Source organism: Macrosteles quadrilineatus, unplaced genomic scaffold, assembly GCF_028750875.1.
Source record: "Macrosteles quadrilineatus isolate MER2022 unplaced genomic scaffold, UCM_ALF_1.0 Scaffold_2__2_contigs__length_208266976, whole genome shotgun sequence".
NCBI lineage: Eukaryota > Metazoa > Arthropoda > Insecta > Hemiptera > Cicadellidae > Macrosteles > Macrosteles quadrilineatus.
This window is the reverse complement of record NW_026542595.1, coordinates 11064998-11092864: the sequence shown is the minus strand read 5'-3', so window position 1 is coordinate 11092864 and position 27867 is coordinate 11064998. Positions and strand designations below refer to the sequence as shown.

Here is a 27867-nt window from a genome sequence, read left to right as displayed (position 1 = left end):
ACATCATTGATGATCATTGTCCTCCACGTTTGTGGCAAAAGCATGATTTTTGTCACATCACAGACGTATTCTGCGATCTTGACAATAAAAGCTGACTCAGCTTTTTTTATATACAGAGTGCGGCAAAAAAAAACTATCTATTTTCTGTAGAGCACTGTTCAGCAACAGGTCCTCTAAGAGTGGTAGGAGTAGGCTCGTTGAAAAGCCTACACAATGCCATTTTTTTGTAGTCATAGAGCAATGGTCTCCTGAGCTACGTGCGGTTGTTATGGAGTCGTTTAAAAAAAGTATTGAATTCACTCATTGCAACTCAGCGGCAGTTTCATGCATTATTTTAAGTAAGGCGACATGGAGAAGTTCGGATAACGGGTTTTCCGGTTAAGCCGATGTCCCCAAAAACTCGTTAAAACGGTCCGTTTATGGTGTTATTCAACTTAAATTTAGAAGAGCATTGTATTTAGACATTGATCACTGGTCTCATATCTTTCCCACGAGAACAGTAGTTTCAGTACCGCCCACTTCCTGCCGATTTAGTCCGGTTAAACCAATGCGCTGATAAAAATTGTCCAGTTAAAGAGTTGTAATTTCCGTCGAGTGTAGTCCGGTTAAACCGATGTCCGGTTAAAAGGTGTCCGGATAAGAGGGAGTCTACTGTATATGTTTGCTTATTTATGTTTAACAAAGGTGTTGATAAATATACCTTGTTTCAGAGCGATTTTGAATTTCCTTGATGAAGTTGAAAAAGGAACTACTGCAATTGTGGACTCTGATAAATCATTAAATCTACCCATCTCAGCTGATGAAAGTGCGAGGTGAGTATTTTATTTTATCTAGTCATATGGCGTATATTCTATAAGGTTACGCTTCTTCGTAATATAAGTTTTACATAAATATAAAAGGTTTATCTTTTCATTACAGGATATGCTACTTATAATATTATTGCTAAAATTTACAATTAAGTTTAGCATTTTGTACTATTATAAAATACTTAGTAAAAAGCTGTTGATAGTGACAAAATTTCCTGATTATAGAACTAATAATCGTTTGACATAATTACCAGTCAAAATATGTGTCCAAACCAGAAAAGTATATTCAATCTTAAGTTTTTCATTGTAGTGCTTATAATCATGGTTATGTCTTTTTTGCGATTTGAGAGCATCATGATAAATGAATTCTATTCATCTATATACTTAATACAATAAGGGTTCTTTCTGTAATATCCCTTTTTCATCCGTCCTACGTAACCAATTTTTACGATCAAGATGTTATTCTTAAGATTATGGTCTATTGGAGGGACGAATAGTAACTAAAATACCCCCGCCACAGCAAACCTGCAGACCAAGCGAATTTCCATTTGCCTGAATTGGAATGACTGAATAGAATGATCTGTATCAATTGATATAGGCCTATAGTATCAGAAAACCTTGGCTATAAAAAATTCATAGCTACATGCAAAACAAGTTTTAAAAGTGTGTTTAAAGTCTTTGTATAATAGTTTTGATTTTGTAGTAAAGAGGAAAAAAATACACATAATATTAAACTAAAAGAAATAAATTAATTCAAAACGTTTTGCTAACAAAGTTGTCATTAAAAGTGTGATTTGTTGGCGGTTGCAATGCTACTTCAATGCTGTAGGGCCCCTGAGTTCCACACAGGTGATGTAGTGCGCAGCGGCGGCTCGTTTTAAGAGACGTATTCTTGTACCAGGGCAAGATCCAGTTAGACTATATATCAATGCACCAAACCAAAACCAGCCCTTGCAGTTAGATATGAATATGTACCTCCTGCTCTAGTAAAACTATTGAAGCCCAATGTGCACTCAACTTATTCTCCACTGACAGTGAGCTACGAGTTTCCCATTCCAGCTCCACCAGCAGTTTTCTACGGTTACAAATCTACCTTGTCAATTCTAAAACCCCCTCTTAACCCTGTTCAGTATTCAACCCCCGCTCGTGTTAATTTTGAATACTCTACTCCAGCTCCAATCGAAACCTAGGCCTACTCCTATTCAACTATTTTAGCAAGCTACACCTGCTACAGTGAAAACCCCAAAATGCCAATTACACCAAGACCTGCTAGACCAAACTCATGTTAAATTTAATTTAATCATAACAGAAAATTACAAAAAATAAACATAACATTAAACAGACAATTTTGATAACTGTTCAAATGTGGTAATGTGGATATATATTAGATGCAGGTAGGCAAACCACAATTTATTGTATATAGATTTACAGTAAACTATTTTATTCATAGTATATTTAGTAGTTTTATTAAATTGATACCGGTTACTGTCTTAAACAAACATAATCTCCAATTATGTTTCAATCTTATGAAATCAACAAACAAAAGGAATGAAAATACACACCCGAAGCTTAAATGCATCAGCAATCAAATAAAACACAGAAGCTCACGACGTATGTTGTTGTTGTGTTCAGGTCAAGCAAAGAAGCTCCTATCAGCTCCAGGCTGGGGTCTCTGCTGAACACAGACACTGCAGAGTTGGCTCAGCAAGTGATGACCTTGACCTTGCAAATGGAGGAGTCAGCAGCTGTGAGTCGAGCACTGGAGGAGAGGTACAAGCAGAGTGTGGAGCTACTAAAACAGCAGAAAGAGGAGAACGATGATGCCAACAAAAGACAGCAGAAATTTATTGATCAGGTGAGATTGGCAGAGCTAGCTGTATTAGATTGAGGAGCTCATGACAAGACGCTACGTTTTGTCCTAATTTTTTTAAAATATAGCTATGTAATATGAAACTTATGGAGCTTGTAATAAGTATTTATTTGTACATTATTAGGACGCTAGGTCCTGGCCCGGAACTGTTTCACACATAACATCAGACTAGTCCTTGAGGGTCATGGCATTATCACATGGATAAAATCCATTGGTGATTGGCGGGATTTGAACCTGGTACCTTGGGCTCCGAAGCCCCGAGCTTTACCACTAGACCACCTTGCTCCCCCAACAGTGTCGTATTAGAGGAGGCTATGATTGTACCCATTAATGTTAATTATTATAGAATATTTAATTGTAGTTTTAGCTATCAATTGAAATTGTTTGGTTGAAATTTACTAAATGACATTAGAACCTGATACTTTTAAAACTCTATTATTGTAAATCAAGGTATGAAATAATACACCTAGTGTAGTGTTTTATATGATCTCAAGGAACCATTAACATAACTGAAGTGAGGAGCCCATGACACCACATTACATTCAACAATCCATTATGCTACAATATTATACAACACATTTTTGTATGATGAGATGAGTACAAACAAATATTGATAGTAATTAAAAAGATAATTATAATTTCATTACTAACTTAAATTGGTTCAAAGTTGATATAACTTTATGCATTAATTTAATACTCTCTCTTCTTTTATTTTATACTAGCTGGCCCTACAGACGTCGTCCTATCCTAATGTGATTTTATGTCAATGCTCGTTCATTTTCAAGATGAGCTTGTTCACATGGCTCAATCACGTCCTGGTTGAAGTTCGTTTGCTACTCTTACTCACCTTTAGGTTAGAGCTCGTTCGCTATGCTAACTCGCCTCCAGGTTGAATTTCGTTCACTACGCTCACTCACCTTTTGGTTCCAAATTAGCTGATGTCATAAATTTTAAAAAATTATAGCGCTGCACCCTGTTGTTAAACCTATTAACTTTTTAATGCTATTGAACATCACAGAATGAAATTGTTTAGTTAAACCAGCTGTAAAGATTCTTTAATTCCATTTAAATATAAGTACTCATAAGGTTGACTTACTTGACTTATTTCCTTTAATCCCGAGGGGGACGTAGGGCCGCAACAAATGCTCTCCACCGGACACGATTCTGGGCCATCTGCTTTGCCTCTCCCCAGCTCTTGCCTTCTTCCTGCAGTTCCTTCTCAACTGATCTCCTCCAAGTCATCCTCGGTCTGCCCCTCCTCCTGCTTCCTTGCGGGTTCCACTCAAGAGCTTGACGGCTTATGTTGCTTTGCTCTTTCCTTAGAGTATGTCCAATCCACCCATATTTCCGTCTTTTTATTGTTTCCGCAATGGGTGGTATTTGTGCCCTCCTCCATAGCTCTTCGTTGGTAATCATATCTGGCCATCGGACATTAAAAATTCTTCTAAGGCACCGGTTTATAAATACTTGGAGTTTAGATGACACCGTTTTAGTAACTTTCCAAGTTTGGCAACCATAGAGAAGTACAGATGTTACATTTGTTCCAAATATCCTGAGTTTGGTGCTTCTTCTCAATTGGTTAGATCGCCAAATTGTAGCCAGCTGAACAAAAGCTCCCTTGGCCTTCCTGATCCTCTGTGCCACATCTTCGTCTGTCCCGCCTAACTTTGATACGATGCTTCCTAGATACAGAAATTCTTCGACTCTTTCAATGACCTTACCATTTAGCTCTAGTTGGTGGTTGTCTCTTTCATTTATTCTCATTTCTTTTGTTTTCCCTAAGTTAATTTTCAGACCAACCTTCTTTCCTTCATTTTCGAGTTCTTTCAATTTTTGTTCCATATCTATTTTCCTATGGGCCATAAGACACAGGTCATCGGCAAAATCAATATCCTCTAGCCTATCTGTGAGTCCCCACCTCAACCCTCTAGGTCTCCTCGTTGCTTTCCTCATCACTCCATCCAAGACCATTAGGAAGATGATGGGTGACAGTAAACATCCTTGTCTAACACCAGTTCTGATTCTGAACGGCTCTGAAAGTTTACCTTCGTGCACTATTCGACACTTGTAATCTTCATAAATTAATTTTATGAGGTTAATGATTTTCTTAGGGACTCCGAAAAATTCTAGAGCCTTCCACATCGATTCCCTGCTGATGGAGTCAAAGGCTTTCTCAAAATCAACAAAGGTCAGATACAAGGGTGTTTGGTATTCCGAGCTTTGTTCTATTACAATCCGCAAGGTGTTAATCATATCTGTACATGAATAGTTCCTTCTGAAACCCGCTTGTTCTCTCCTTAATTTAGTGTCAACTACCTCTTTGATTCTATTCAGGATTATTCTCATTAATAATTTACTTGGTACCGACAGCAGCGTAATCCCCCTCCAGTTACTACAAAGTGACGTATCTCCCTTCTTTGGGATCTTTATAAGCAAGCCGTTCTTCCAGTCTTCCGGTATCTCTTCTTTCTCCCATACCTCCTCTAGCAAATCCTGGAATATGGTTGCAGTTACCTCCACCTCAGCTTTTAACATTTCAGGGGAAATGTTGTCTACTCCAGGGGCTTTTCCATTTTTCATTCCTTTAATGGCTGTTATTATCTCCGCTCTTGTTGGTGGGGTTGAGTTTATTCTAGGGTCTTCCTGTGGTAATTGCTGCTCCCTCTCTTGTTCATCCCTTTCAATATCCGCTTGTTCACCCTCCTCTTCAATTTCTCTGTTAAGTAATTCTTCGAAGAACTCTTTCCAAACTTTCATCTGTTCAGCTTCCGTCACAACCAATACACCATCTTTGTTTTTGATGGGTTTTCTTGCAGTAAATTTTTTATTAGCTAACGTTTTTGTTATTTTATACAGCTCTTTACTGTTGTTCTGGTCAGCTGCATCTTGTGCCTCCTTTGCTAGATCTTCCACCCATTTTCTTTTGTCCTTCCTAAAGCTGCGCTTCACCTCTCTGTGTTTTGTATTGTAGGCATTCAGAGCTACTCTCTTTTCTTCAGCACTTTCCGCTTTATTTTTCTTCTCCTTTAACTGTTTTCTTTCTTCTATCTTCTTCATTGTTTCTTCCGTATATTTATCCGTGTATTTCTTCTCATAAGGTTAACATAGGGAAACTCCAGAGCCACTGGGGCGGAGCCAATTGGACAGATCACGAAATTGATGGTGTATAAACATAAACCTATTCCATAAAACTCCACACGTATGTACCAAGTTTTGTGGCAATCGGTCCAACGGTGTCCGAGCTCATAACGTTCAAACATAAAAACTTCCTCTTTTATAAATATAGATTTAAATTGGTGTAATAAATATAACATATATATACATTAATGCATGTGATTGTAGCTGAGGGTATTGGTTTTTTTCTGTCAAATAATTACAGTTAACAAGTTACGATAATAGGGGCAGTAATAGTTAAGTTTTTAATGATTTTCAGCTGCTTAAGGAAAAAAGACAGCTTGCTGTACAGTACGAAACAGCCATTAAGGAACTAGAAGCAAAACATGAGACAGCCATAAAAGTTATAGAAGAGAGACACAAGGTTGAGATGAAGAAAGCACAGGACAAATTTAATGCTGCAGAAAAAATAAGAAGGGATAAGTGGATTGATGCTAAAACAAAAAAGATTAAGGTAAGCTATACCAACCTCTTTTCTAGTTTTGAAGAAACCATTCCTTAAAGCCCTGACAATCATGCATGCTGATGAATTCAAAGTCATTTACATTTCAAAGTCTTGATAAAATGTAAATAATATCATGTAAAATACAAATGCAGTTTTTAAGGTTAGTGTAAGATTAAAAATTGTATTTGATATCAATATAATTAATTATTTAGTTTAAAACTTCAGTTTAAGGATCACAAGAAGTTAACAAATTGTATAATAAATATGTACTACTGTAGGTTGTAGGTTATCACTCATCGAGTTTAAAAATAAACACTTTAACCTATATTTGACAGCTAGTTACATATTCTGTAATGTCAAAATATTAATTTTTTTTGTGTAAAATCTCGGCAACTTATATAGATAATCATATATGTGCTAAATATATGGTGGCATGCACAGGAGTTGACAGTGAAGGGTCTGGAGCCTGAGCTGGAGCGGATGGCTGTGACTCACCAGCAAGAGATTGCCGATCTGCGAAGGGCTCATCAGGTAATGCTTTTTATTGCTCTTACAATCCCTGCAAGACTACCATCTTGTCTCTTTCTTTCAGTTGAGAGGCTGACATGACCCCCGGTTCTATTCCAGTCTCCCTCCTCAGGCTTTAGATGGAAGCTGATTACCACTCCAACCTTTTCACCTATCCAATGTAGCAGGTATCTAGCATTTCATCTGCTGCTATCCCCTTTGACTAGCACCCAAGGTATTTGGAACTCCCATTGTGAAGGCATTACCTCAACATTAATGCCGGAGACATTTGTGCCACAATACAATTAAGCTCGGAGATGTGCTTCAACTATGCTGCGACCATTAGCTTTGCCTGCTTCTACTCTGCATTAGTACCTTCAAAATCGAAATCATTAATTAGCTTTATACAACAAATACTTAGGCCTACTACAAAGGGTAGTGAATACTGAAAATTAAATTTTTATGAGGAGAAAATATTATACAAAGTAGTAATAGGGAGGAAACGCTTCTTGTTTGCAAAACTACAGTTACTAATCATTAGTTTGTTACTGGAAACGTATGTAGGCCTACTCCTAAAGACCTTTAACAATATTATTGCTATCATATCGCCTCTTTTATTTGGTACCAAATATTTTTCTAAGTGGAATCTAATTTAGATGTCTAACTTAATCCAATATATGTCAAAAACTGTTGGACCAGTTTTTTGTCATTTTAAGGCATGAAAAAAAAAAATGGTGTTGTGTTTTACAGTATGATTACTCGTTTTGGTCACCTTGCAGTTCTCCTGAACCTTGTGCTTATTAATAACTATTCTACCACTATCTCAGGCTAGTTATATTTGCTAGGTGAAAACATATACATAGTTTATACATATTTAGATACATAGTTTAAACCTAATACCTAAGCAAACATTAAATTGCTTGGCACACTATTCGTAACACTTTTCAAATGATTACCTAGAGGGTATCCCACTTGTATGGCCTAGGATTTAGGTGTGTGTTCAAAATTGTATATTCTTGTTCCCTGTTGTGTTATGGTTTTTTCCCTCCGGGTGCTTGTATTGTATTAAAAATATATGCTTTCTGCAGTTATTGAAGTCACAGCCACTCACACAGGTCTCTACAGGAACAGACATGACTTCGTTTCACTCTTCAAAATTCTCCCTCACTATCCCTTACATTCAGTCAAAACTTAAGAGCCACATAACACGGAGTGCTTGTCATTTTTTTCTGTCAAGTGAACATTTGACATTGAGAACTTAATAAGTATGTCATAAAGAATTGCCTCCGTTAAAATTCAAATAGCAATTCTAAATTTTAGATATCGAGTCAACCACATACATCCTTAGTATAAATGTGATCAAAATTAATGTCTATTTTCGGGGAGCGAGCTGGTCTAGTGGTTAGAGTGCGGGACTCTGGTTCCTGGGGACCAGGGTTAAAATTCTGCCTAATCACCAATGGATGTTATCTAAGTTATAATGCCATAACCCCTATGTCTAGCCTGAAGTAATTTGAAAAACAATTCTGGCTCGTGCCTAGTGTCCTAGGGAAAAAATGTCTAAAATCACTGGATATCACCTATGGCCCTGCTAAGCACCTGGAGTTCACACTGTTTTTCTGTGGTTATATTCGGCCTACCCCAAAAAAGTGGGTGAGTAATTTATCAGGTTTTAATATCAAAGTAATTCTTCTAATGGTAAATGATTTTTTTTTGTCAGCGCCACCTAGAGGAGGCTGAGGCAGCGTGGGCTCGCCGCACGGCTGCCATGAGAGAACAGGAGGCTAGTGAACGCCAGGCGGCCATCTTACATGAGAGAGAGGCTGCCAGACACAGGTCAGTGATATGAAAGGTGTCAATAATAACTTCACTTTACAGACGTGTTATAACAGGATGTATACCAACCGGGAAAAACTTAAATTTGAAGGGACCTAGAAAAAACCGGGAAAAAGCTGGGATATTTTAAGCGATTCCGGGATTTTTCTTTTAGCCGCGGTAGAAGATTGCAATCATAAAACGCGCATTTGCCCCGATCGCAGAAGACTATGATGACGTTTTCATGACCGCGGGAGGTGACGATGACGTCTACACGGCCACGGGAAATATTAATGATTTTCCGTGATCGGAAACAACAACGAAGACGTTTCCCTAAAGTCAGGAGTCAATGATAATGACTACACGGCTGCAGAAAATGTTCATGAATTTGCCGCGATCGCGCATGACGACGATGGCGTTTCCGTGACTGCGGGAACAATGACAATAAATTCACGGCCGCAGATTTTTGTGATTTTGCAGCGATCACGGAAGACGACAATCACGTTCTCAGGACCGTGAAAGACGACGATGTCAACTACACGGGTGACCGCGGGTGTCAATGATGATGTCTACACGGCCGCGGAAGATTCTCTTGATTTGCCGCGATCGCGGATGAAAATGATGACGTTTCCGTTACCGCAGGAGACGACTATAATGTCTACTTCATACTGCGGGAGCCGGAGATGTCTAGGATTTTGCCACAATTATGGAAGACTGTGATGACGTTTACATCACCGTTGGAGGTGACCGCGGGAGATATTCAGGATTTTGCTGCTATCGTGAGAGATGATGTTTTTGTGGCCTTAAAGAATGATGATAATGATAATGATTATTTTAATAAGCAATATTATTTTTTCAACACTAGCTCACTGAAATTTGGAACTATTAGAAATATACAATAAATATATATTAATATATATAGATATATACATATATAAAAATATATATTTTTGGTACGTCCAGAGTGCACGCCGATTCAGATTCAGAATCAGATACAGATTTTTGGCGCTTGGTTAATCTGAGTCAGATATTTTGTTGGTGGTCACAGTGGAAGCAGGAAATATGCCGCCGGTACTGACTCTGTTAGCAAAGAAGCAGGTCAGTCGTTGTTATGGAATTGTCAGATGAGGAATTAATGTGTAAAATTATAACGTCTGAAACTGTTGTGAAGTTATAGCCGGTGAAAATCTTGTTCATGATATTATATATCTTTTTTCCCATAGCTATAAATGATCTTTCTATATTTCGTTGAATGGAGCCTGAAATCACCGAAACTTATTATTAAAATTGGACATCCTATTGTAAGAAACTTGTGTAACCTACACAAACAAAACAATTTTCCTGAAGAGTGTTTAGTGGTAACACAAGTAAGGATGAAAAAATTAAATATTTTACTAAAAAAACAAAATTTATTAAATTATATATATAGTATGCGTACGAGCAAAACCTGAATCGGAATCTGAAACCAGAATGAAGAATTCATTCCGGTAAGCAGGTGCCTGTGCGCGGGCTCGGAAACCAGCAGCCACTACGACCACTTTTATTTGAATGCAAGTGCCATTCCTGCCGCCGAAAATCTGAATCGGCGTGCACTCTGGACTTACGGTAAATTGATTAAAGTTTTAGTGAAACTAAATATATACGTGGAAATTAATATAATCTTAACGTTGGAAACATTCACGCGGGAACCTGGAAAAACATTGAAAAACCAGGTAAAAACCTGGAATTTCAAAAAAAAAGTATACACCCTGTATAGATTTTTAATAACAATAAATTCAGAGTCTACACCATTTAAATGAGTAAACAATAAACAACTGGTTATATGAAATAAATTTTCCTGGCTAATGAAACAGCTGATCTTGGTCAGTAACAAAGCTACACAGATCATCTCACTCCATTCTACACTCATCCTTCACTCATATTTGGGTTAAAATACGCACCTAAGTGGCGTCCCTATCTCAATGATTGATAATTGATATGAAAGAGAGGAAAGTGTTTTGTTCTTTAATATGTTGACAAATCAATCCCATGTCTAAATACCCTCGCCGCAGCAAACCTGCCGACTAAGAGAATTTCCATTTATCTGAATTGATTTTCAATTAAATATATTTTTAATAAAATTAGGTTTAACAAGTACCTAGGTTTGCTGCTACAAGGAAACTGAAACTAATAGTGTGTTTTGGTAAAATATTAATAGCTTAGTATGAAATAAATAAATATGCCAAGTTTGATCAAAATATATCCATAAACAAGTAAACTACAACATTTTACAATATTCTCTATAAGAATAACATGGGAATTTTAAATTTACAATTTTTTGAATTTTCTCCGTTACCAATAATCGTACAAAAATACTTTTATATACTAAATTATTTGTTTTTTTAAGCTCTTTAAAAAGGTCTAGAGAGAAATTGGAAAATTTTGTGTTTTGAGGGTCAATAATGAGAAAAACCGAATTTCACCCCATAAAACCCCCCGTAAAACCCTGTTCCCATGGTCCGATCGTGCTGGTTTGTGAACTCATTCAAGTTTATCCCGCCTTACACCTTTAAACCAAATTTCATCAAAATCGGACAAAAATTACTCAAGTTATCGTGTTCACGGACACATTTATATATAAATCTATATATATATATACATGTATAAAAATTTGAACGAATGGTTTTTTTGGCCTCTGGGGACATCAAAATGAAAAAGTAAATCGGTCCCAGGCCTAGGTCTTACCATGCCACCTACGGTAATAGCTACTTCCGAAATTCGCTAAAAGTTGTCGATTTTCATGGAATTGAATCTTGATAAACCAACACCAGAGCTCTGTTGAATTATGAAAATTATTTATAAATTAGTGGATATTCTATAATAGCTGCATGATAATGATAAGTAAAATCCTTTATTATTATTATCAAAACTGTGAGTAGTTACTTAATTACATTGGAGCCAAAGCAATATAAACAAAAAAAAACATATATAATGAAAAAAATAAAAGTGTTCTTTGTATGATGATTCATCATAGCACCTTCTTTTCAAATCACTCAAAAGTAGGTTTAATAAATTATATTACCAAGTTTTGAAATGTAGAAGTAGCCAAAAAAATACAGCGTAGTATCACTTTCATAATAATGTAATGTTCACAGACTGGAGCAGGAGATGAACCAGGTAGAAAAAAGCTATCAGGAGCAAAGAAGACGACTGTTAGAGGAGGTACGGCAGGAGAAGGAACTGCTGCAACGACAGAGTGAGAGAGTGATCGCAGAGGCACAAGCTGATATTGCCAAACAGGTGAGGAGCTCAAGTTACATGTGTGATATGTACTAGCTGAGTGTACAGGAGGTATCAGGAGCAAAAAATATAACTGTTAGAGTACGGGACCATCCTCATAAGACCTATGAGGATGGACAATCTAGAATCAAGAGTTTTTCATTGACCATTCTGTGTATACAAAGGAATAGACATAGTCAACAGAAATCTTACATTTTCTAAATTAATAAAATGAAATTTAATGTTTAAAAAATAGTAAGTGAAGTAAAATTAAAATATGACTGGTCTTGAGAAAGTAGGTAATGTAGATCAGCCAAATCCCTCCCTCAAGCAATTATATACATACAGATTATATAAAAAAAGGATTGGAAGATCCACATTAATATTCAATATGTTTTAAGAAATTCATGAACGCCATAGATAGGATTGTTGATCAACGATTAATTTAATTTAGATTTAAATGGAGGCATGGAATCACAATAATTGGGAACTGATAGAGTTATTTGAAGACCCATATATTGTAGTCGAGGTACAGAGTGTCATTAGATTAATTATTAAATAATTGTACTGAACTCAAGAAAGGTTGTTAATTTCTAATTTAACAAAAACTCTATCCAAATATAAAAACAATAATACAAAACATATGTAGAACAATTACCATATGTTATAAACATATTAACTACTACTGTCATCCCTCCTTCACAAGTCAAATTTATTTGGTGTTCTTCTAATCCTTTCCCCTCGTCTTACAACAGGAGCTGAGTCATTGTTATGTTCTTCTGACCTGGACGATTGACCTTTATTCACATCATGGGAGATTCTGAATGACTTGTCTCTTCTTATGAACCATGAGTTTCTTCGGTATTCTCGTCCATCACCAGTCTGGATTTTGTACGATCGTGGTTCAGGACCAACTTGAACAATCTTTGCTCTCAGCCAACACTTTGGTTTGAATCTGAAAAGCACTGGTTCATCGAGTTTAAACTGATCAGGCTCTGTCTTCCTCATATCACCGTATAGCTTCTCTTGCCTTTTAATTTTTTCTAGCTGTTTTGAAACATTCTTTATGACCATCGGAATAAGGTGGTTGGCCGTAGATGGAAGAATAGTCTTTGTCCTCCTACTCATCAGCCGCTGAACTGGGGAACCTAGGTTACCTCTTGGTGTGTTACGGTGATGAAGAAGTGCAAGATAAATATCGGACTGTTCTTCTTGACACTTGACAATTAAGTTTTTCCCTTCTTGGACATACCTCTCCGCCAGCCCATTGGATCTTGGAAAATGAGGAGATGTAATTCTATGATTAAATTTCCATTCGGATACGAATTTAGTGAATTCTATAGAAGCAAAACATGGTCCTCCATCAGTTCTTAGTTTATCTGGAATACCATGAGTTGCAAAGTACTTTTTTAGGTGTGTAATAACAGTAATGCTACTTTTGATCCTTAGACTTTCACACTCAAAATATCCTGAGTAACTATCAGCAACTACTAAGAAGTCTTTACCTCCACATTCAAAAACGTCAGCACCGATGAACTGCCATGGCCTCACTGGTACTGTTTCTTGAAGGATCACATCTTGAGGTTTATCTCGTTGATATTTGCTGCATACATTGCACCTTGCTACATATTGTTCAATATCTCTTTCCATATTAATCCAATATACATAGTCACGTGCTGTATTAATTGAACTTTGAACACATTTGTGAGGACGGTGAATATTCTGTAACACTTCAAGTTTCATTTCATCAGGTATAATCAAACGACTTCCTTTAAACAAAAGACCATCATAGCAACTTAGTTCTTCTCTGAAAGTGAAATATTTTACCAATTCCTTGTCAACAGTGCTTCTTTCTTCGGGCCATCCATTCAAGATTATTTCCTTCAATTTAGAAAGCTCTGTGCATTTTCCAACACTAGTTCTGATTCGAGAAACTGTATCAGAAGACATAGGAATTATCAACTGAATATCAAAGCTGTGAGGTTCATCATCTTGATTGTCATTGTAGCAATCTCTACTCAAGGTGTCAGCCAGATGAAGCTTGAACCCCGCTTGTACACAACTCTTGGTCGATATGGTAAGATTTCCAAACACATTCTTTGGATTCTGGGAGGAGCATCAGACAACGGTTTCTTAAAGATAGCCTCTAAAGGCTTATGATCTGACTCAATTATCAATTCCTTGCATCCCCATACATACTCATGAAACCTTTTGCAAGCAGTCAGTATTGCGAATGTCTCTTTTTCAAGTTGACTGTAGTTCTGTTGTGATCGAGTCAATGCTTTGGAATTATAAGCTACGGGCTGCCCAGATTGTAACATAACAGCACCTACTGCATAACTGCTTGAATCCACAGAGAGAGTCACCGGAGAGTTGGGGTCATAATAACGAAGCACGGGAGTTCTTTGCAGTTTTTGCTTTAACTTGTTAAATGCTTCTCGTTGTGGCGTATCCCAGAACCAGGCCACATCTTTCTCAGTGAGAACTCTAAGAGGTTGAGTATCAACCGAAACATCTGGTATAAACTTTGACAAGTATGTTATACAACCTAAAAATCTCTGAAGCTCAGACAAACATGTGGGTTCCTTCATTCTTGAAATGGCTGTTACTTTGTCAGGATCAGCTTGTAACCCTTGGTCTGAAACTATGTGACCAAGAAATTTCACCAACGGTTTGGCAAATATGCACTTTTCTTTGTTAAGTGTAAGTCCTGATTCACACAGCTTTGTCATTACTTCATTCGTGATCTTTTGCAAGTCTCTTTCATTGTTACTGTGAATGAGTATATCATCCATTGAACACTCTACATTCTTAATTCCTTTGAGCAAGTCTGACATAATATACTGGAACACTTCAGGGGCCGATACCAAACCAAAGGGCATGCGTAAACAAGAGTAGCGTCCCCAAGGTGTTGAAAAAGTTAGTAGTTTGGATGTTCTCTTCGTAACTTTTATCTGCCAGAATCCTTTTTTACAGTCAAGGATGGTGAATAAAGTAGAACCATTCAATCTAGCTGAGATGTCCTCTAATGTAGCCAATGGGTAATGTCTACGCTTTACATTTTTGTTAAGATCAGTTGGGTCAATGCATAGACGTATTTTGTCTCTTTGTTGGACTATGACCATAGGAGACACACAAGGAGTAGGCTCACTTACCGGAGTAATATTCTTGTCTTTTACCATTTGATCTAGTTCCGCTTTCACTGCGTCACGTATTGGATGGGGTATTCGCCTGGGTGGGTGTATTTTGAAACTAGGATTTTCCACAAGATCAATATCATACTCAAAAGACTTTAAACACCCTATTCCATCATACAGGGTGGTAAAAAAGTCCCTGGACAGTTAAATATTTTAAAAAATAATGCAGATAGAGCTACAATACTTGGTACAAAGTTACAGGGCATAAAACTCTATTTTAAAACATTCAGTGATCCAATAACTCTTCAGGGGGACGGCCCACAAGGAGTCGGAAGAAAATCTTAAAAGGAAGCATAGGTCAATATGCACATCAAATTAAAGGTCTTTTTTAGTAGAATACAATGCCGCAAACCGCACTTCAAAAGGTTGATCCTGCGCAAAATGGCAGATGTTCAAAGATTCATTTAATTTACATTGCTATTATACGCTTTCTCCTCAGGGGGCACAGCCCTAGGAATCGGAAGAAAATTGTTAACGTAAGAATAGGTCGATATGCACATCAAATTAAAGGTCTTCACTTGTAGATTACGATGCCGTAAATTCAAGCTCAAAAGAATGCTTGAGTAAAAAATGGCAGTCGTTCAAAGATTCAAAATGGCGGATTCAAGAAATCTTTGAACATCTGCCATTTTGCGCAGGATCAACCTTTTGAAGTGCGGTTTGCGGCATTGTATTCTACAAAAAAAGACCTTTAATTTTATGTGTATATTGACCTATGCTTCCATTTAAGATTTTCTTCCGACTCCTTGTGGGCCGTCCCCCTGAAGAGTTATTGGATCACTGAATATGTTTTAAAATAGAGTTTTATGCCCTGTAACTTTGTACCAAGTATTGTAGCTCTATCTGCATTAGTTTTTAAAATATTTAACTGTCCTGGGACTTTTTTACCACCCTGTATAATCCACTTATAGACTGATCAATTATACCAGCGATCCGTTTTACGAACCCTAGGGTTTCACATGATACTCTTCCTAATATTGATTGATGCCCATTTGGAACTATTACAAACAAGACAGTGTCTTTATGAGACTTTTTGGTTACAACTGGACAAATGGCTTCACCCAAAACTGGCGTTTTTTGGTTGTTAAAAGAAACAAGGCATTTAGTTGCAGAAGGTACAATGTTCAGATTACAAGCTAGTGCCAAATCATGGGAAATAACATTGCACTGAGCCCCAGTATCCAATTTAAACTGCACAGTTTTGTTATTTGGCAATTCTAATAATTCTGTCCAATCTTGATTCTTGACTGGGTTAGAGATGCAATCAACATGCAACGGATAATCAGAATCTTGATTCTCTACAACCTCTAAAACATCAGTATTTTTACTCTTACTAGGAAGATTCTTTCGAGTTTTACACATCTTAGCAAAATGACCTTTAGTCAAGCATTGATTGCAAGTTCGATTAAAAGCTGGACATTGGCCTCTAGAGTGTTGTTAACCACAACGTTTACAGTCAAAGACTTAATTTTGTAACGTAGGCCTAGAAAAGGAATCGTCCCTTTTAACGAGATTAACATTTGTAGGGCTGTCAGAGGATATTTCTGCTAGTTGTTTCTTAGCTTGTTCATGTGCCCTACACTTACTAATTGCATCATCTAGGGTAAGCTTATCAGTAGAAAGTAGCTTTTCCCTTAAGCTAGAATCTGATATGCCAATAACTATTCTATCTCTTATCAAACTGTTTTTTAGTTGCTCAAAATTACAAGAATTAGCTTGGTTAACCAATTTTGTAAAAAAATCTTCAAAACTTTGATGGGTTTCTTGTGTAATTTTGTTGAACAAAAATCTCTCAAATACTTCATTAGATTTACCAACAAAAAACTTATCAAATCGTTGAACAACTTCATCTAATTCAATATCTTCATCATCCATGAAACCAAAACTGTTATATATATATATATATATATATCTATAACATCTGGGCCTAAACTAGACATAAATGATGCTACCTGTACTGCATTGGATTTTCTATCAAGGCCAGAAGCTGTGTAGTACCAGTTCCACTGTTGCTTCCATTTCTTCCAAGAAGGAGCCATCTGAGTACTTGAAACCACAAGACATTTTGGTGGTTTTACATTATTATCTTTGTCTTCTGTATGGTTTGTATGGATATCATCATCTTCCTTAAAGTCATACCTCTTATTTCTATTCCGTGTGGGTTTCGGCACCATGTCATTAGATTAATTATTAAATAATTGTACTGAACTCAAGAAAGGTTGTTTATTTCTAATTTAACAAAAACTCTATCCAAATATAAAAACAATAATACAAAACATATGTAGAACAATTACCATGTGTTATAAACATATTAACTACTACTGTCACAGAGTAGACAGATGAAATGGGCAGGACATGAGAAAAGAAGGCTCGTTACTAAAACTAGTCTGGAGAGAAAAGCAAAAGGTGAAGACACATTAAAAGACCACTGCTGAGATGGTTGGACTAAGTGAAAAAGGAGACTGGGGAGAGAAAAGAAAGAGTTAAGTGATAAAAAGTAATGGAAGCAATGTTTGAAGTACCACACAAGTACCAATAAGGGTACCAGTGCCCACTGCTGTAAGTTTTTAATATAAAAAAAAAAACGATGCTAAAACAATATGTTGACAAAAAGATACAACATTGTGTAAAAGCTACCATTTTGTACCTAAATTTTTAACAACCTCCCTCTTCACTGGGGGTTATTCCGTACCCCCCAGACCCCCCTATAAAAAAGTTAGATAGACGCCCATAAAGACACAATATTGTGTTCTTCTAAATATTTTTAATTCAAAAATTTGCTAGCTTACTTGAGGAACAATAGGGTACAGGAATAATATTAAGGGTACAGTGATTTATGGATCTACAATTCAGACACACAAAATGACATTGATACCACAATTTAGTGTAGGACTTATTCAATGTTTGGATACATTTCTCATCAACTGTCATGCATATTGAAGTTTTTTCCCACATATTCACAATAAATTAGTGTCAACATGTGTTATATTTTTATTTCAATAAGATTTTGTACTCTCCAAACTGAATAATGTATTAAAAATATTGTGTGTTTGCTATGTTAGTTTGGGAGTGTTAACTTGAAATGGGCGTTGCAGGTTGATGAAGCTAAAAAGAAACTTCAAGAGAAAATGGTTGAATATGACAAGAAGCACCAGGTATGTACTATAGAACCATCAAATGCCCATTTAAAAAATGGTACAAACTGTAAAATTAGTTGAAACAGTGTTTACTTAAGAAGTAAATTACTTTTGACTGCAAGTTGGTGTCTTAGCACTTTGATACCAAACTATAGCAATTGAAGGATTATGCATAGAATATTATGTGATAACTAATGAAAGAGTTAAAATGCAATCCTGTCAAACAATCCTATCAGTTGACGACCGTTACAGTACAGTATTGTTGATGTTGACTGTTGAGCCTTTTCATGTTCCAGCTACACAACTATTACAGCCTTAACTATGTTGGCACGTTTTAATATTTTCATGTACCTACATAATTTAATTTCCTACTCTTTTGTATGCTTGCATAGCACTATGATTTAATATTTGACATAGATATATTTTAATTTTTAGTTATTTATTGAGCAGAGCGAGCGAAGCTCTTATACGTCGACTGTTATGCATTTCGTAATTCGCAAACTCCTCCTAGACGGCTGAAGCAATCGTTTTCAAATTATGCATGGTGATAAAGACCATATCGGTGAGTGCCAACATCTATATGGCGTCAAACAAATCTCTTAGAAATCCGCCCCACGGGCCCTCAAAGTTTCAATGTAATCCTTATGGAAGCAGTATTTGACACATAAACAAAGGCATAAGATCAGCTAGTGACTTTTGAATGAAGTAGATCAATAAATAGCTGATAGCATTATTCCATGGATATTAGAACAGAAACGGTATAGATCATAAATAATATAATCGAATGACGACACTAGCCTGAATCGTATACTAATAGCCTTAACAATCTTAACATCTTGTTTGGACGTTTATTGACAGTTCCATTTTGAATAATAAAACAAACATGTTTGCTTTGAGTTTATCCAACTAAATTAACAGTTGAAGTTGTGTTTGAAGGCTTGTTCTAGGCTTACTTGGGGAAACCTTATGTAATATTTTTACAGGGTGTCTAGTAGTCGGGAAAATCGGGAAAGTCGGGAATTAGTATTGAATTTCAAAATGGTCTTGAAAAGTCGGGATTTAGTCTTAAATTTGATTTCAAAGTCGAGAATTTTCATGATTTTGTCGCGATCGTCGACTTGCGTTTACGTACCGCGAAAGCAAATGATGATGATGTCTACACGGCCTCGGGAAATGTTCACGATTTTGCCGCGATCCCGGACGACGACGATGACGTTTCCAAAACCGCGGGAGACGACGATGACCTTTCCATGAACGCTGGGGACGACGATAACGTTACCGTGACCGCGGGGAACGACGATGACGTTTCCGTGACCACGAGAGACGACGATGGCGTTTCTGTGACAGCGGGAGATGACGATGACGTTACCGTGACCGCGGGAGACGACGATAACGTTTCTGTGACCACGAGAGACGACGATGACGTTTCTGTGACAGCGGGAGACGACGATGACGTTTCCGTGACCACGAGAGACGACGATGGCGTTTCTGTGACAGCGGGAGATGACGATGACGTTACCGTGACCGCGGGAGACGACGATAACGTTTCCGTGACCACGAGAGACGACGATGACGTTTCTGTGACAGCGGGAGACGACGATGACGTTTCCGTTACCGCGGGAGATGACGATGATATCTGCTCGGCCGCGGGAAATGTTCATGATTTTGTCGCGATTGCGGACGACGACGATGACGTTTCCGTGACCGCGGGAGATGACGATGACGTTTCCGTGACCGCGGGAGATGAAGATGACGTTTCCGTGACCGCGGGAGATGACGATGACGTTTCCGTGACCGCAGGAGATGACAATGACGTTTCCGTGACCGCGGGAGACAAAGATGATGTCTACACGGCCGCGAGAAATGTTGATGATTTTGCCGTGATCGCGGACGACGACGATAACGTTTCCGTTACCGCGGGAGATGACGGTGATGTCTAAACAGCCGCGGGAAATGTTCATGATTTTGCCGCAATCGCGGACAACGACGATCACGTTTCTGTAACCGCTGCAGTCAATGATAATGTCTAAACATACGGTACGCGGAAGATTTCATGATAAAAAAACAGCCAAATTTGCTAGTCAGAATTTTTATTGCTGCATTATTTCTTTACTTGAAAACTCTACATTATCATAATACTACTTTATGACAAAGACAGGGGTTGGTGTAGTACTATTTAGAAAATTTGGTTAAGCTATAAAAATTGGTTGCGGTATCAAGAATCGAGAATCAATACATTTTGGTATCAATGCCCACTAATTGTTAAAAAAACTAGTCTTGAAAAATCTGGAATTAGTCTTGAAAAGTCTGGAATTAGTCTTGAATTTTATAATGGAAATAAACTAGACACCCTGTTTTTAGTAACCCCTATATTAGCGATGAATTGGTTTTTGAATTAGTATATGATTTTAAAAAAATGGGTTTTCTTTTCGTTTGTTTGGCTCTTCTACCCGATCAACTTTCATGATTGAGGTCTCAAATTGAAGGTATGCAAGCAAAGATTTCACATCAAGTATCAGCATATATTTCAACAAATATATCTACTGTATTACTCGATGGAAAAACATAAATTTGATTTATTTTCATTTTCTACTTCAATTTAAGATGTATTTCACCAGTTATAATTATACAATCCTATATATTTTGGTCTAAGAATCTTCAGTGAAATACCGGCTTTCATTTAAGCTATTAGTTATTCAAATTGCACGAATTCCATGCAAACGCAAGATGAACAAACAATATGAAAATTATATTTGATAAGGGCTTTCTATGATTAAAAATCAATAGCTTCAGTATTATTTATGTTTTTTATATGTTTTAGACTCAAAATAATTAGTAAATTATAGTTTATTAGTAGCCAAAATGGTAGAATCCGAAACTGTAAAGGGTTGATTTCTAGGTTGTAGCTAGAACTGGACCGCCGCCCTTTTTAGAATAAGTTGATGACTAACCCTGAGGGTTTAAAATAAAAATATAAATGCAGGTCTCTGAAAATGCCTAAAATTACATCTCTGTGTTTTTTAATCCCCTTTATTACTAAACAACGTGTAGCTAGTCTAATTCCACCAATATTTATCTTTACACAATGTTCTCTTCACTTAAAATTGTAGGTAAAAATAATTATGAAGCTCGATGGAGAAGGTCAATAACAACATATATGGAACCCTGATGACTCCGCTCAATTTTGTGGATACCTCTGCGAACGTCCCCTAGTAGATGTTTGAAATTTAGTTTAGACCGAAATTTCTATTGTTTTTCAGGAAGAGCTTGCAAAATGTCGAGAAAGCTTGGAGACTGAGAAAACCGCTTGGATGGCTCGACAGAAAGCAACATTGGAGGAAAAAGAGGTTGCAATGAGAGAAGAGTTAAAGAGAGAGAGAGACAGACATATAGAGTTGGCAATCAGACGACTGGAGACCGAAGCAGCGGCTAGGGAACAGGCAATAGAAAACAAACTCAAGTAAGTTGTAGCTTTCCACATCTCATCTATAAGGATGCAATTAAAATTAAAAGTCGTTCAGTTTCAAAGGACAACTCTATTTATTAAGGTGATTTACCTTCATGCCAAATATTATAAATATACATGCTAAATTTAAAATAAATAAAAACAGGAGTTTGCTAAAAAAAATTAAATATTTTACTGGTATTAAACTTAACTTAATGCAATGAATATTTAAGCAGTGAACTGATGTAAATAATTTGTTCTTTAAAGATTTATATATATAAATTCAAATTTATTTTAAAAATTGAAATCTTACTACACATTTTGCTGTAGTCTGCTGTAGAACAAAGAATAATATTACATTACATTTTGCAAGTTTGTTTAAACCTAATTACGATAATTTATTTAGGACCTAAGAATTTAGAAAAAAAGTGTTTTTTGTGTAAAAGGCAAGGTTGACATCATCCTCATTTTATCATAACTTAATTTCTCATGGTCGAGTTCAAGCACTCAACTAAAAATACAAAGACTAATTATAGCCCAGACATCGACTTTGGCCGGCCAATTTTTTTACTGACCATGCAAATTTTAATAGTGAACCCCAGGAGTGAAAAGAAACTGGCACACACACACTGATAGCTGATCTATGCGGGTAACAGGCTGGTGACAGGCAGAGTGCCGTACACACAAGCGTAAATACACACAAGACTTCCACACACATTGATGGAGATTTTTCATTTAGGGTCAAACAGTGTCTGGGGAGTCTAAATTTATTAAACTTAGACTTCCAACCATTTTATTAAACTTAAATTTTTAATGGCAATGTGATTTTAAGTGGTTTTAGAAACTTTCAGTTTTGTTTGAAACAATATTGTCAGCTTTGTGAGAAATTAATTGCTGTTAATTTATACCCCATTTTTGTTGACAACAGTTTAAAATATTGCCAACTTATCATATTTTTGTGTATTGTAAAGAGAGCTTTTACCCATGTTCCTATGTTGTCAGACGGTTGAAGGAAAGCTATGACGCCGAGGTCAGTGATCTAGACTCAACTTTGAAGGATCTGAGAGCTAGACTGAAGGATGCCCGAGCAGATCTACAGAAGAGCGAAGACACTAACGCAGGGCTTAGAGCTCAGCTTAGCCAAACTCAAAACGAGGTGCTGCCCCTAAAACAGGTCAGTTACCATCTTAAGTCACCAATCCAGAAGAAAACTTGTTGGTTTTAGCTTCTTTTCTACAATTCCATAGCTTTGATATCATGTATACTGATTTTGTATATACAGTAGTGACGCTGTAAATCATCGACACTTCAAACACAACAAAGCCAAGAGGGAGAGGCTGACAGCCTCCATAAGTTAGGCTATTTGACCAGAACCTACTTTGAGGTGTATACTCAAACATTTAGTAAAACTGTCCTCAGAAGTTATGGCGGGTGTCTGTACTGTTTGGCTGACTGTATTCCAGATTAAACCATTAATAACATGTTTGAAACAATTAATGTACAGATTGGACCAATAAATCTCTGAGCTAATTTAGGGAGTGTGATAGCTTACAAACATTTGAAAAGAACAAATGTAACTACATTTAATCTCTCGTAACTCTCGTGAAATGCCACTGGCGTAGAAAAAAAAGAAAAAAAAGGTGTGTTGGGGCTCCACAAGGATTACCTGATGCTCACTCCATTGCTGTTTAAGGTTGTATACTGACAATATTCTACACTCTTGCTTGATTAAACTTAACTATACCAATGACGTTACTATTGCACACTATTACAAATAAATACATCAAGCAGAGTTGGCAGTAACTAATGATTGGAACACCCCTCAAGATTATTTGAGAACCTGCTACTAAAGTAAGAACCAGGGTGAATTTTCAAACAATCTCTCCAGATTGTATTGTGGAGCCAACACACAAGTTCTGTATAGAGCAGTATTGTCTCTGAAAATTCTATTATAATCTGATATTACTGTCACCTGTACTGTGATTATTGAGGGTATAAATTATCTTACGAGTACACTGTTATAAAAAAGGTAAAGTTGTTATTAGTCCAGGACCTGACTAGGGTTCTGTGTGCATGTCGTGTATAGTGAATTTTACTTTTGCATTTCAATATAGGTGTCTTAGGAAGTGTTTTCCACTCGGGTGTCAAGTTCGCACCTGGTACGTTTTCGAGCTATGACGTCATCAAGATGGCGGCTCAGCAATTTTTGAATGCGTATATTTCGCGAACCGTTTAATGGATCAGGATGATTTATTTTTTGTTTGAAAGATATTTTTACACCCTATCTTTCTTGTATTTACACTTTTGTTGTAAACTTAATATTTATCTCACTATAATATTAAAAAACGTGTTTTTTATTATTATTATATTTATTGTTTTGCTTATAACTTCTTAACCGCTGATAAAATCAAATACCACCCATTGCAAAAGTTGCAGATGATTCTATACCCTTTCCAATGATACCAAACAATATGTGATTAGACCTAAAGATAAAGCAAAGAGATTGAATAAATCGTAAACGAACACTGAAAGTGGTGTACGTTCCGGGAAAGATTTAGTCCTGGACATGACTAGAATTCTGTGTGCATGTCGTGTATAGAGAATTTTGCTTTTGCATTTCAATATAGGTGTCTTAGGAAGTGTTTTCCACTCGGGTGTCAAGTTCGCACCTGGTACGTTTTCGAGCTATGACGTCATCAAAATGGCGGCCATTGATTTTTTTAAATCGTATATTTCGCAAACTATTTGTCGGATCGGAATGAATGTTTTTTTGTTTGAAAGATAATTTTAAATGCTACCTGTTTTACATTTACACATTTGTTGTATGTTTAGTACATTCTTCGTAATTTTGCAAAAACCTGTATTTTTAAATATTTTTGAGTTGTTTTTGTTTGTAACGTTTTATTGATACAATTTATCAAAAACCACCAATGAAAAAAGTTGTAGAACATTTAAAAATCTTTACAAAAATACCAAATTCGATATGTTTTACTCAAAAGATTACGTCAAGAAACTAGATAAATCTCATAAAAACACCAATTTTGGCGCAAAAACGCCTATTAGTCCGGCCTCTAGGGCAGTTCGCAAGTCTTATAAAAACAGTTTCGCCATTCAATGTTGATGTACGTGTCTAAATAAGGGTTTTCAACTCGGGTGTCACGTCTGCACCCACTGCAGTTTCCGGTTATGACGTCATTAAAATGGCGGAAAGGGCTATATTAAAAATAACGATATTTTACATACCATGTATTGGATCGGAATGAACTTTTTTTTGTTTGAAAGATAAGTTTACATGCTATCTTTCTTACATTTGCACTTTTGTTTTATGTTTAGTACATTTTTCGTAATTTTGCAAAAACCTATATTTTTAAACATTTTTGTGTTATTTTTGTCGATAACGTTTTATTGATACAATATATCAGAAATAACTTATAGACAAAGTTGTAGCACGTTAAAATAGCTTTACAAAAATACCAAATTCGATATGCTTTACTCAAAAGCTGGTGAAATCGTAACATGTAGCAATTTTTAAGACATCATAACCGGAAACTGCAGTGGGTCCAGACGTGACACCCGAGTTAAAAACACTTCTTTAGACACATACATCAACATTGAATGGTAAAACTGTCTATATATGACTCGAACACAGCCATCGATGTCGGATTTATATGCGTTTTTGCGCAAAATTAGGTTGTTTTGTACGATTTTCTAGTTTCTTGACGTGATCTTTTGAGTAAAGCATATCGAATTTGGTATTTTTGTAAAGCTATTTTAACGTGCTACAACTTTGTCTATAAGTTATTTCTGATATATTGTATCAATAAAACGTTATCGACAAAAATAACACAAAAATGTTTAAAAATATAGGTTTTTGCAAAATTACGAAAAATGTACTAAACATAAAACAAAAGTGCAAATGTAAGAAAGATAGCATGTAAACTTATCTTTCAAACAAAAAAAAGTTCATTCCGATCCAATACATGGTATGTAAAATATCGTTATTTTTAATATAGCCCTTTCCGCCATTTTAATGACGTCATAACCGGAAACTGCAGTGGGTGCAGACGTGACACCCGAGTTGAAAACCCTTATTTAGACACGTACATCAACATTGAATGGCGAAACTGTTTTTATAAGACTTGCGAACTGCCCTAGAGGCCGGACTAATAGGCGTTTTTGCGCCAAAATTGGTGTTTTTATGAGATTTATCTAGTTTCTTGACGTAATCTTTTGAGTAAAACATATCGAATTTGGTATTTTTGTAAAGATTTTTAAATGTTCTACAACTTTTTTCATTGGTGGTTTTTGATAAATTGTATCAATAAAACGTTACAAACAAAAACAACTCAAAAATATTTAAAAATACAGGTTTTTGCAAAATTACGAAGAATGTACTAAACATACAACAAATGTGTAAATGTAAAACAGGTAGCATTTAAAATTATCTTTCAAACAAAAAAACATTCATTCCGATCCGACAAATAGTTTGCGAAATATACGATTTAAAAAAATCAATGGCCGCCATTTTGATGACGTCATAGCTCGAAAACGTACAAGGTGCGAACTTGACACCCAAGTGGAAAACACTTCCTAAGACACCTATATTGAAATGCAAAAGCAAAATTCTCTATACACGACATGCACACAGAATTCTAGTCAGGTCCTGGACTATATGTTGACTACCTTACCTACAATAAATTACATGTTGCAGACCATTGAAAAAATAAGGAAAGAAAACAACGAGACTTTACAGCATTGTGATGCCAAGGTGGGCAAGTTGCAGCAGGAATTGAGCGAAACAAAGCAATTTTTCCAGGAACAGGTAAACAAGATACACAATGACAAGGAGAAGCAACTGCAACAGGTTTATACCAGGTGAGTGTTAGCTGAAAACTTCAACTTACCCTACTGTATTGTAAAGTGAGTAATACCTGTCTCGTAATCCTATTGACACCAATATCCTCTCCCGTGGTCACGGAAACATAGTCATTTTTAGCTATTGCGGCAAAATGTTAAATATATCCCACGGTTGTGTGGACACCATCATAGTCTACCGTGGTTACGGTAACATCGTCGTCGTTTTTAGCTATCGTATCAAAATGTTAAATATATCTCACGGTCATGTAGACACCATAATTGTTTCCCACGGTCACCGTAACATTGTCATCGTTTTCGCGATCGCAGAAAGTCACCCGCGGTTACGAAAAATCATAATTGTATACCAGGGTCGCGACAAAAGCGTAAATTTTCCTATCCCGAAATCCTTGCAGACGCGTTCTGCGATTGTAAAAGTAAAAGCCCGGCATGCTCAGCCTATTTTGGTTAAAATTCCAACTATCTGAATTTTCAATAATCCTTATGGGGTCCGGTACCAATTGATTCTGATGATTGTAGTTCTACTGTACAGGAAAAAACCAAGGGAACTGTGTGGATTCTAAAAATCTTACCATGAAAAGCTCCACAGTATTCTAATTGTTATCCCTGTTTAAAATAATTTTTAAGAACAGTGACATACAGAAGAAGCACTTAAAATCACTTAAAATGACAAGTTATAATTTCGAATTTTGTGAAATTTGATGACACCTAAAGTCCTCAACATGAAATTCAACCTCCTTTTCAAAGAACTGTCTTTTACCCAACCAACTTAGCTTTTTTCATACGAAAACAACAAACTAATTTACTATCTCTTCTGATGTTGAATTTAACCAGAGCCCCTCTAAATTATTTTGGTAATTTTGACACATTAGCCATGCATTCAAGCAAATATGTTGAATAACTTGTTGATTCCAGAGTGAAAGAAGCAATCAGCAAAAAAGAAGAAGCGTTGGTGTTGGTTACCAAACAGCGAGACGCTGCCCTAGAACAATGTGCTCGGCTGGAGAAACTGTTGGAGACTCAGCGTTCACACTCACTAAAACTCTAGTCTGTCATCTGGTCAATTTATGTGTGCTGTATTTTGTAGAATTTTGCAATATTATACCTTAGTCGACAAATAGTTTGTGTGTTTAAATAATTTCCTTGTTTGAGTTAGTCTATATTAAGAGTCCTCAAGAAAACACCTGTGAGCAATATTAAGCAAAGGCTTTACCTTCATCTACAGCTTAAACATTTTAATTTCTGCTACGTCATTTTGGCATTACAATTTCATCTTCAAATATTTGGCTGAAGCAACGTTGTAGAAGTTAAACACACAACACAGAGAATATTTACAAA

The 27867-nt window shown here is 36.4% G+C and overlaps 1 protein-coding gene across 5 annotated transcripts in view; it reads left to right on the top strand.

The window, feature by feature from the left end:
• Nucleotides 1-27638, top strand: part of LOC128988149 (uncharacterized) — a 151121-nt gene extending 123483 nt beyond the window's left edge. For all 5 annotated transcript variants that reach the window (XM_054409376.1, XM_054409377.1, XM_054409379.1 and 2 more), the window contains 11 exons: nt 711-812; nt 2439-2661; nt 6110-6304; nt 6737-6826; nt 8523-8638; nt 11752-11896; nt 18168-18227; nt 21470-21669; nt 22657-22828; nt 26366-26529; nt 27445-27638. In XM_054409376.1, the coding sequence (XP_054265351.1) occupies nt 711-812; nt 2439-2661; nt 6110-6304; nt 6737-6826; nt 8523-8638; nt 11752-11896; nt 18168-18227; nt 21470-21669; nt 22657-22828; nt 26366-26529; nt 27445-27577 (1600 nt within the window). In that variant the 3' untranslated portion in view covers nt 27578-27638. The remainder of the gene's footprint in view (nt 1-710; nt 813-2438; nt 2662-6109; nt 6305-6736; nt 6827-8522; nt 8639-11751; nt 11897-18167; nt 18228-21469; nt 21670-22656; nt 22829-26365; nt 26530-27444) is intronic.
• Nucleotides 27639-27867: the final 229 nt, after the last annotated feature.